At 29.0% G+C, this 11,433-nt stretch overlaps 1 protein-coding gene across 2 annotated transcripts; it reads right to left on the bottom strand.

Annotated features, from left to right (window-relative positions):
- Positions 1-5,794: 5,794 nt before the first annotated feature.
- Positions 5,795-9,216, bottom strand: LOC123271231. Of its 2 annotated transcripts, none has more exons than XM_044737498.1 (3): positions 9,088-9,216; positions 5,976-6,286; positions 5,795-5,894 (listed from the first exon to the last, which is right to left on the bottom strand). In XM_044737498.1, exons 1-3 carry the CDS (start codon positions 9,139-9,141, stop codon positions 5,846-5,848), a joined length of 414 nt encoding a protein of 137 aa, XP_044593433.1. In that variant the 5' UTR covers positions 9,142-9,216; the 3' UTR covers positions 5,795-5,845. The 2 variants fall into 2 exon arrangements, with proteins under 2 accessions (XP_044593433.1, XP_044593434.1); XM_044737499.1 differs by having other exon boundaries at positions 5,795-5,891.
- Positions 9,217-11,433: the final 2,217 nt, after the last annotated feature.

Genomic DNA, 11,433 nt, shown 5'->3' with positions numbered 1-11,433 from the left:
AGATTGTTAGTTAACTAATTAAGTTTAAAAACATTATGGACCAAATTATATATTATGGACGAATAACAAAATTTAATCTTAAAGTTTTAATTTTGGGCATGAGACAGCCCAGGGGACTGTTATTTCGGTGGTTTACGAATTTATAGCAAAAAAACCAAAATTTATTTCATTTTAGTTTTCAATGCTCCAAATAGAAATGTTTTTTTACTTTCGTAACAGATTTTTTTTGGTAACAAAATAACAATTTTTCTAATAAAAACAATGTCTGGGACAGAAAAAAACATCCTTACAGAGAATCACCCCTATATAGTATTCAAATCAGATGCTTTTAAATTATTTCAAATCATTTTAAATCATTTCAAATTAGGTTTCTTAATCAGAGTATACAAACAATTAAATTGAAATTATTGAAAAGAATTCGAAAAGAATTTTATCATTTCTAATTCTTTTCCATCATTATTTTTAAATAGGGAATGTGCCCTTTTACCTTTTCACACACGGTATAACAAAATAAATCGTTCTTGGAGTAATTTTTACTCCAGAAGTATTAAATGAATTGAAAATCAACCACTGCAAATTTTTTACATTGTATACGGAAAGAAATTTATAGGAACCTTTCCATTATGGGAATGATTCCTATAATAAAATGATCATTGTAGGTATCAATCCTATGCTCATTATGGGAACCATACCCATAATTTATTGGAAACATTCCTATACAATAATGGAATAGCTTCAATATATTATGGGAATGGTTCCTATAATATTAGTGGAATGGTCCCTATGTTATTAAAGGAATGGTTCCTATAACATTATAGGAATGGTTCCTATAATATTATGAGAATGACGCACATATTAATAATAGAAAAATGTTTATGTTCATAATAATAAAGCAATCACATCAATAATATAAAGTAATTATTATATATTTTTTTGCTAATAACATTTTTTTTGTAAATAAAAATTGATCTTTCACTAGAGTGAAAAAATTTCTTTTTCATAATTTTTATTTACGTGTGTACTTAATCTTAAATTGTTTATTCCAACTCAGTTATTATTGTGTTAGATAATATTGAAAAATATTGTAGCAATTCTAAAGTTTCTCTAATAAAAGGGATATTTTCTCACTATAAAATTAGAGGAGCAAAATAGATATAGATTCTCATTGTTTATTTTTACAATTTCCTTTTATTTTTAAAACAAATTATTTATTTACAATACATACGTTGAATATTTATTAAATCCAACTTTTGAGTATGTAACTTTCATTATTTATATGAACAATATAACTTATTTTACATATTTCAAATGATGTTATTGGGAAGCAAGTAAAATTATCGAAATTACTAATAATTTCAAATGCTTCAAAGTGGTCATCGAAGTCACAAATAACTTGAGTTGTAATGATAAATATCTCAATATTATTAGGCATCACCTCTATAATGTTATAGGAATGGTTCCCATAATATTATAGAAATGGTTCCTATAATATTATAATAATGGTTTCTATAATATTATAGAAACTATTCCTATATATTATGGGAACCATTCCTATATATTATGGGAATCATGCCGATATTACAGTTATAATTATAGGTTTCATTCCTAAAATCGCTCCTAAAATGGCATAGGAAAACATTTCATTAAAATTATAGGAATGATTTCCATATTTTTCTCTCCGTGTTAAAAAAAAAAACATCTTATTTGTGAAATAACTACTTCTATACTAAATAGAATTTTTACCCCCTGGGGATTTTCTAAAAGTACAGTTTCTGAAGAACAGAAACGTACTACAGAAGTAGATATTTTGATACATTCATATTACAACTGTGTACTTTTACTTTTTACAGCGTCGTACTCAAGATCGATAAACCAGTGCACGCGGCGATCGGTACGGCAAAACACGTATGACGACAAGTTATCTGACTGCATTGTGTAGTTTCGGCAAATCTGCTTTAGCGTATGAACAATTTTTTTTTTGGGGGAGGGGGGCAGTTTTCTTTTCGGTAACTGGTACTGGTTTTAGTGGATTTGTTCTGTATTAACCTGCGCGGGTCCTTCAAAACGACAAATAAGGACCAAGATTTTATTAATGAGGTTACTTGAGATCCTTCGGTCCTCACGTAGATCGACAACCAGCTCACAATATCAGAGAATAATGACCGACACTGCATACTCCTTAGGATCGTATTTCAACTCTCTCTGAAGCAGCTAAATTTATGTTGTCAACTTGATGCTTAAATACTTAGGTCTTAGCGAAAAAAGTATTGAGTCTTTAGCCGGCAAGATGAACTGGTAATTATCGATAAAGATTTATTTAAAATATAAAAGGAAATCTTGGAAAATCCATAATGCCCTTTTAATTATGAAATAATAATAAAATAAAAAATGTAAAACAGCTGTAATAGGACGATAATGCGTAGGTGCCCACAGTGAGCTACATTTACTTAATATTTATAGATATACAGTCTTTTCGTTTTTTTATTTTATTAATCATAATTAAACGATACTGAGTTACACAACTATTTGCGATAAGGGACCTACAAATCCTTCAAAAAATTAAAAATTTGACTCAATTAACGGATTTTTTCGCAAGTTACAGTGTTTACGGGTTTCACACTTAACAGAACAAAATTTTTCAAATTATTTTAGTGTTTTTTTCCGTTTCTATAAAACTAAACCAATTTTTGAAAAGTAGGAAATTAATCTCCATTAAATTATCTTCATAATGGTATGAAGATAGCAATACTTCGACAGAAAATACGAAAGAAGTATCCAAATCTTCAGCCAAAGAATATTTGGATTTCATTTTCGACTGTGAAGGTGAGATATGCTGATGATAAGCCGCCAGTTAAGCTGCGACCATCAACGGGACTTGAGCCGCTTGCAGATGTTCTTGAATAACAAGTATCAGCTCCCTCATTGCCAGTACCTGCTTCTTTGATAACTACATTTACTTCATCGCGTCGTAGTTTAAATAATTATTTAAAAGTTTGTCATATTAATGCGCAATCGCTCAGAAATGAGCAACACTTTGAACTCTTTAAAGAATATTTTAGATCTCATCGCTATGATATAATTGCTGTCTCTGAAATATGGCTTAATTATCTGGTATCGGACACTCTAGTTTCATTACCATTGCTTTATTGAATAGTGAAATAGAAAAAATTGTTAAATGGTGTGATTTAAATTGCTTGAAGTTAAATGCTTCAAAAACCAAAGCAATCATCTTTGGCAGTAGACTAAAAGTTAGCAATGATTATTGTATAAATGCAGAGAATATTTTAGTTGATAATTGCGTTATTCCTTATGTTAACACTGTCAAATATCTAGGAGTCATTTTAGATAATAATCTCTCTTGGGAACACCAAGTATTAAAGACTTGTAATCAAGCTATGAAAACGTTAGCTCAACTTAAAATTAACAATGAAATATTTAATGAACAATTGCGAGTAAAATTAGTGACTACACTTATATTCCCGATTTTTGATTATTGTTGTGCTGCGTTTACCAACATGTCGAAAAAGCTGCTGCTTAGGTTGCAAAGAAAAATGAATTCTTGCGTAAGATTTATTTTCAAATTATCCAGATATGAACATGTAACCCCGTATTATAATAAATTAGGGTGGCTAAAATTAAGTAAGAGAAGAGATTATTTCATAGCATGTTTGTTTTTTAAAGAAATAAGGCTAAATTATCGGCAGTTGTTTGGCCCAGGACTTCAATATCTTAATGTATCAATGCGTAGAGGTGACATTAGACAATATTACTTGCGTTTGCCAAGAGCAAATAGTAAGATGTATGAACAATCTTTTATAATCAATGGTATACGTATCTGGAACTCGTTGCCACCTGGGCTGACAACTGTAGATAATCTTCCTGAATTTCAAAATGCATCTTTTTCATTTTTTCTGGCTAATTACAATTAAAATCATTATTATATTTGTTTAATTAATTATAATTTCTGTTTCAAAGTGTCTCAAAGTGTTTATAAATTTACTAACTAACTACTGTAAATTTATTAAGTAACTTTATTGTATTTAGGTAACTTTAAAACCTTGCTGTTGTTATATTATCAAACTTACAGTACTATTGTAATTGTATTTTTATACTGTATACTTATATATATATATATATATATATAAAATGTATTGCTTATTGATGGCCTTGAGGGAGCTTCGGCTCTAAGGACAAATAAATATATATCTATCTATCTATCTATCTATGCAAAATATTTTGATTCGGTGAACTAATAAGGCTATAATAATAAAAATAGTTGCCGAAATGGGACGAAATAGTAATTTATGTCATATGGCCACAAAGCAGCGATTTTCTGACGACGATGTTGCGATATGAGCTTAAAGTTCGTGGCGGGAATGTACGAAAACGAGCGTAATTTTAAGGTTCGAGGCAAAGCCGTGGACGGAAATTTACGCTCGTTTTCGTACATTCGCGTCACAAACTTTAAAGCGAATATCGTAAAATCGTTGTTGTCAAAATCGCCACTTAGTGGCCAAATTACATACAATATTTTTTGTTATTATCGCTCCATAAATTTAACTTTTAAGGGATAAGAGGCAAATAATGACATATTCAAATTTTATGAAGTTTCACAAGAGCAAAAAAACTTAATTTTATAGTAATTATCTTTTTATTAATAGTTATTTATGGCGTGGTTGTTATTTTATTAACATTAGGTCCGCTTCGTAATAAACTGCCAGCAGAGAAAGAATTAGCACCACTCAATAGTAACTAAGTTTAAAATTTACTCAAAATCCATCAGTTGGTACACTAGAATTTGATTTATTTCATTCTAAATTTCATCCGATTGCACAAGGACAGTGCGGAAAAAAAGGGGAAGTAAACTTTGCGGCCTGGGCCGCGGAAAAAAAGGCGGTATGGTAGAGTCTCTAGAAATGAATATCTTTTCGGACGCTATTCAGCGCTCAAAAGTTGAACTTTTGGAGCGAGTATAACAAAAAAAATTTTTCGATCGTAAAGCACTCTGATGCTTGGCATCATGAGTCGAGCAGTTATATCACAATAATAATTTACATTATAAAATAAATGAAGTCTTTTACATTACAATTGCACGCCTTATAAGCGAAGCGGATGAGGTAGTGCTCTACTCTCGCCTTACAAAAATCAAGTGATTTTTCGATCTAAAATTGTCTCTATTTATTATCTATCTCACTTGTAGAATAATATTTACCCACAAATGTCATGGAAAAACACTAGTTTCAACACTGATGACATTTTTAAAAGGCATTTTGCTTTTTAAAGAAATTAAAAAAATTATTCATGGACGCCCGTGTGTCTGATGTATGTATGGAAACTGGCCTGGTCACGATAACTGCCGAAAAACTTAACTGATCAAGTCCATTTTTTTTATACGCTTCAGCATTATCCAAAACTAAGTCCTTTCGAATATCACGGTCTAATTCAATGTAGTTTAATTATAATTAGCAATAAACTAAAATTCACTTATCGTTTGTATATCTATATCTATGTAAATAAGGTTCATTTACAACATATGCGCAGTACCTTTCTTTTCTGGGTGGACAATGGCGCGAAAGATTTAAAAGTATTTGTACTTTATTTTAATCGATTTTATTGTAGAAAATGAGATTATGAGGCATGTACTTTTGGATTTCCCAAACTTTTTTAATATTTTTTTGACTAATAAAAGATGGTTGTATTGAATTTCATAAGTAAGTTTTTATTTATATCAACTTTAATTTAATCATTACACTATTGATAGTTTTATAAAAGGAAATAGGTGAAAATCAAAATATTTGCCCTTAAAGTGTTTTATTCATCCAATATTTATAAATCTTTTCAATTTTTAAGCATTAAGATTGGTATTGGTGTTGGTGTTTCTGTTTCCGGAACTTCTGGAGAAAATATTATTGAAAAGTAAATAATCAATGATTTTAACAATGGTTCTGAAAATATAATTGTTTTAATTATCTTACTCTTTACTTGGACTGTGCAGACTTCTTCTGTATGACCCTGCATTGACATTAACATTGGTGTTTGCATTTTCATTAGAATTTTCATTAGAACCCATCGCAACAGGCATCGACATAGGCATAGGCATAGGCATTGATAATGCTGGATTAATTCCTCCTGGCATCGGTAAATTAGACATTACTGCGGGAGAATAACCTGGGTAGTAGTTGGGCGATTGCATCACATTCAAAGGTACTCCCGAATACATTGGTCCTTGATAACGTGGTCCAGGTGATAACTGTCCGTAACCTAATCCTCCATTTGTTGGGTAGTACTGAATTCAATCAAAGTTAATTATTTTAGATTTATTTTGAAAAAAATGGGCTTTATTGTTATGAAAAAATATTAATCTGTTGAAATTTTTAAATATTTTTTGTTAAGGGGGAACACCACTATGACAATGGAAAAAAAGACGTGATTTTCGGGAATTTTTTTGACAGGGAAAATAAAGGAATTTGGGGATCGGATTTTTTTCATTTTATTAAGGGTACATTAAAGATTATTACCCTAAATTTTTATTAAAAAATATTTAATTATTACAAAGCTATTAACAATCTCGTAGAGCACTAGAAAAAATTCCCCCCTCCATGGTCGGTTCGATAACTCAAAAACGGATCATCTGAAAATAAAAACCCAATTTGATTTTTAATTAGTAAGGATGTAGTTATCGTTACACGTACGGAATTTTGATAATTTTAATTTTTAAAAAAATGGCGACTGATTGAAAATTTTCTCACTATTCTTACTGTTTTTTTTTGTTTTAACCCGGCTAAAAAAATCTTTAAAATAAAAATTTTTCAAATTCCGTACGTGCGACGATAACTACATCCCTACTGATTAAAAAGCAATTTGGATTTTTATTTTCAGATGATCTGTTTTTGAGTTATCGAACTGACCGTGGAGGGGGGAAATTTTCTCCAGTGCTCGACGAAATTGTTAATAACTTTGTAATAATTAAATATTATTAAATAAAAATTTAGGGTAATAATCTTTAATGTGCCCTTAATAAAATAAAAAAAATCCGATCCCCAAATTCCTTTATTTTTCCTGTCAATAAAATTCCCGAAAATCACCTCTTTTTTCGATCGTCACAGTGGTATTCCCCCTTAAATGATTAACACTACTTTACATAAAAGTGTTAAATACTTAACATTAAATTTTTTGACGCAATGACGTAAAATTTTTCACACTAGTTATTATTATAAAAATCTTATATTGTAATTTTAATATACATATGGCTTTAAAAATTATAAATAAGCTTTGTGCTAAACAATTTTGCGTGGAATGATTTTATTAATCAAATTGTATAAATTTTTACTTTTACAGGTAAAAAATTATAAATATTAGGGTCAAATTTGCCACACACTGAGAGAAAAAATTTCTTTTGAAAAAAATTGGCATTGTTGTGATAAGAAATTAATTTGTCGAAGAAATGAAAATTTTTCTCGCAATAATTTTCTTGTTAAAAAAAAGTTTTCTAGATTTGGAAAACAAAAAATTTAGATAGACAATGTGCGAATTTTGACCCAAAATTATTTTTATCAATATCTAAAAATCTTTTTTTTTAACAAGAAAATTATTGGGTGAAAAATTTTCATTTCTTCAGCTAAAAAATAAAATTGTTTAAAATCTTCAACAAAATAATTTCTTATGGCAAAATTGTTACTTTTTTCAAAAAATTTTTTTTCTCTTAGCGAATACAAATTACTATCTTATCACAGTTCTATGTTTGAGGCATTTCGTGCTAAATCGGATAAAAAATTTTCATTTTTTATTTCTTCTATTTTTGACATTTTTCAGTACCTGTCAAAAACCCTGCCAAGTAATTTGTGAGATATTTTTGATTACACATTCAAAATATATAAAAACAGTAGTATTAAAAGAAATTTCAATTTAGACCATTTTTGAAAACGTTATAATCATTTTTTCGAAAATTCAATATATTTTAAAGCCGTTCAAAAGAAAATTCAAAAATTTAGAATTTCTTACCGGTACCAAAAAATATATAAAAATTTAGGAAATAAAAATTAGACTTTTCCAAACTTTTTAATTTGTCATTGACTATTTCATTTATGATCAAAGTTTCATTTAATAAAAAATTTTTTCATACATAGCATGTTATTTTATTAAAATTTTTCAATTTTTAGAAAGTGGGCTCAACTCGTTCACTATCAGTGAGTTTTTCAATGATGCGATGAAGAATAAAACAAATAAATTTTACACGGAAATATGTCCAAGCATAATGCAATAAATAACTTAATGAGTAGTCTAAAATCGAGATCCTTTTTATGAATCAAACTTTATTTTTTGTAGTAATTTTATTAAAAACCAAAGTTTTAATGACCAAAGTTAGTCAAAATGAGTTATTCAAGGCTAATAACAAAAATTTCTATTATCTGTCGATTTCGTTTTCTTCACTTTTAAACTCTGCAAGTCGAAATTCAGGAGATGCTTAATGAAACACGAGTTTAAAAAATTTTGAACTGTGATATTTAGTAAACCAAAAAATCGATTTTATTTTTTATTATTGCATTTAATAAAACTTTTAAAAAATGATTAACACAAATTAATTCTGTAAAAAATTCACTAATTATTAGAAAAGACCTTTTAATGAGGATTAAGTTAATTTACTGATTAATTTTAAGTGATAAAATGGATTGCTCAGATACATCAATTATTGGCGGGTCGAAAAATTAAATAATCCAATTATCGCCGAACCGATTTACCAATAATTGACGACTCTAATGCGCGTGATTTATTAGTTTGTTGAAACGGATAATAAAAAATCAAATAATTTTTAATTTTTTTAATTATTAATTGTTAAGAATTAGTTAAAAAAAAATTGACAAGCTATTTTTATCAATTTTAACAAACTTGAATTTTTATTCATAAATATTTAATGTTTTTTATTGACAAAAAAAAATTAATTCTTGAATCATGAAGATTGTTTAAAAATAGATTATTATTTATATTTTAGGCAATTAAATGTATATTAAAATAAGATAGAGTGTCAATAATGAATGCTTTTACATAAATAGTACAAAAAAAGAATTTAATTGAATAAAAAAAATTTACCTGCGCAAAAGCAATACCGATGGATGCAAACAAAGATAAAATTCCAAGTAACATTTTTAATTTTGTATTCTACAGTAGCTTTTGTGCTCTAGAATTTAACTGAATCCAACTTAACGTGGTAACTGTTTTTTATAATCTATGTATACTGCTTAATAAAATGAAAACACGACATTTTTAATCTGTAAGAAACTAATTGCCAATTAAAAAACATCAAAATAAGAATGGCATTTATGTAAAAAGTTTCCTATAGAATATTAGATAAGAATCTAATAAAAGTTCCTGGTAATAAAATATTAGATAGTCGTAGGATAATCATAATAATAATAATAATAATTAAAACGGCAATCGCAATACTTAATTCGACAAGTTAAATTGGAAAACTTTCTATTGACTTCTTTAGTTATATAATCGTTCATTTTCTTTATGACTCTAATTAAAAAAAAATCCAAAATTTAATCTTAATTTTTTTAATTGATCTTTATACTTACTGCTAACATAAGGAAAATCTAAAAAATGGTGTCCTGCAGGCCATCACTGAAATTTCCCTCTTTGAACTCTTGAATATAGCTTTTAAACATTGATAAAAAAAACTATCTTCATTCAAGAAAAATATTCTTGATCCAAGAAAATGATTTCGAAGAGAACTAATTGTCTTACTTCAAGAAATTCTTGTCTTGAATTCATGTTTCTTGGATTGAGAGGTCTAATCACTCCGATGGATAACATTTTTCTTTGGTTCAAGACTATATTATCTTCGATCGATACAAGTGAATTCTTTATTCAAAAACGATTCTCTTCAATGGAGAATAATTTTTCTCCCCTCCGGGCGGAACGCGTCAATTTTCCGCCCGCTGCGCTAAATGAAAATGCCGCTTTCCGCCTCCGTCAAGGAGAAAAATAGTATTCTCACCACGGGCAGGAAATAAGAAAGCCTCAGATCACATGTTTGTCGACCTCGGCTTCGCCTCGGTCAACAATTACATGTAATCTGAGACATTTCTTATTTTCCTGCCCTAGGTAAGAAATATACTATTATTTCATTTCAAGAATTATTGATTGTTGATTCAAGAACAAATTTTTTTATTTATAATATTATAAGTTTAAGTCAGAAAAAAATTTTGAAGTAAAATAATTTGTATTTCTCTATATACCGAAAAATATTTATTAATACAGAGAATAGCAAAAATGCAAAAATTTATATTTTTTATTATTATTATGAGTTTTACTTGTATACCGTTTTTCTGGTTTTTACAAGGCTAATTGTCTCAGCTTCTCCGCATATAGTCTTTTTTCAACTCTTTATTATCAACATATGCTCCGCTCTATATTATCAACACAATCTTTCAACTCTTTTATTATCAACATGTTCTCCGCTCTTTTTATAATCAACATATCATTTCGCACATAATTCTATTCTCAATGCGGCTGTGGACCGACTTGTGCTTTCTGTACTGTATTTACCCTATTCCTCACCCCTTTCTATCGGTTGTTGGAATAGTGGCGATGGGGAAACCACAGAGAAAACCCATGCCAGTACAGTCGGCTACCGGAGCGATATCCGACGGTTGGTGTTGGAACTATTCGAACAACCGTCGGGGCTCGAACCCTTGCCTCACGACATGATGCACGAACGAACTAACCGGATAATGACTTAGTCCGCTCGGCCATCATGCCGCTTGCAAAAATTTATATGCTTAAAACAAGTAAAATAATATCTTAATTCAAAAGTCGCGTAGTTCAAGAGTTGGTAATATCTTGAACCAATGTTACCGTCTATCTTAACCCAAGAGGAAGAAGTTCTTGGGCGAAGTTGTAAATATATTATTTGAAAACAACCTAGTTCCTTGATTCCAGAATTAATTTCTTAAGTTAAGAGAATTGAAATACTTAAAACAAGAATGACATTTTGAAGAAAAAATTTTTCTTGAATCAAGACATTTTTTCTATCACTTCACATTTTTAAGAGGGCATTTTTCGCTAAATCCAATTTTTCTCAAAAACTGATTCCTCGAAAATGGCTGGAGAAAGGAAAATTATAAAAAAATCAGGGAGTAATTTTTCTACTGATACTATGACGTTAAAAAAGGCCATTCGGAAGTCGAAATAGAAGTAGATTATTTAAAATTACAAAAAATTTACAGGTTTCAAGTGTAATTATTTTAATTTTTAGATTTCAAAAGTACCATTATCATTTTATAAATCCATGTAAGCAAAAATTATACATTCGTCCATGCTTAATTGCTTTCAGATTTTGACATAACGTTTGAATTGCATTATGGTAAGTTGTTATATAGGTACGTAGTAAATTGTGCCAACGAGGATGAAGAGTAGGATATCCCAATCTGC

The sequence above is a fragment of the Cotesia glomerata genome, linkage group LG9 (assembly GCF_020080835.1).
Source record: "Cotesia glomerata isolate CgM1 linkage group LG9, MPM_Cglom_v2.3, whole genome shotgun sequence".
In the NCBI taxonomy this organism is placed as follows: Eukaryota; Metazoa; Arthropoda; class Insecta; order Hymenoptera; family Braconidae; genus Cotesia; species Cotesia glomerata.
This window is presented reverse-complemented; position numbering and strand designations above follow the sequence as displayed.

What these genes read in the sequence shown, in the direction of transcription:
- LOC123271231 (XM_044737498.1), bottom strand. Translation starts at nt 9,141, where the DNA reads ATGTTACTTGGAATTTTATCTTTGTTTGCATCCATCGGTATTGCTTTT. An exon ending in TCGGTATTGCTTTTGCGCAG is followed by an intron (nt 6,287 to 9,087) that starts GTAAATTTTTTT and finishes GATTGAATTCAG; the next exon opens with TACTACCCAACAAATGGAGG. An exon ending in CTGCACAGTCCAAGTAAAGA is followed by an intron (nt 5,895 to 5,975) that starts GTAAGATAATTA and finishes TATTTTCTCCAG; the next exon opens with AAGTTCCGGAAACAGAAACA.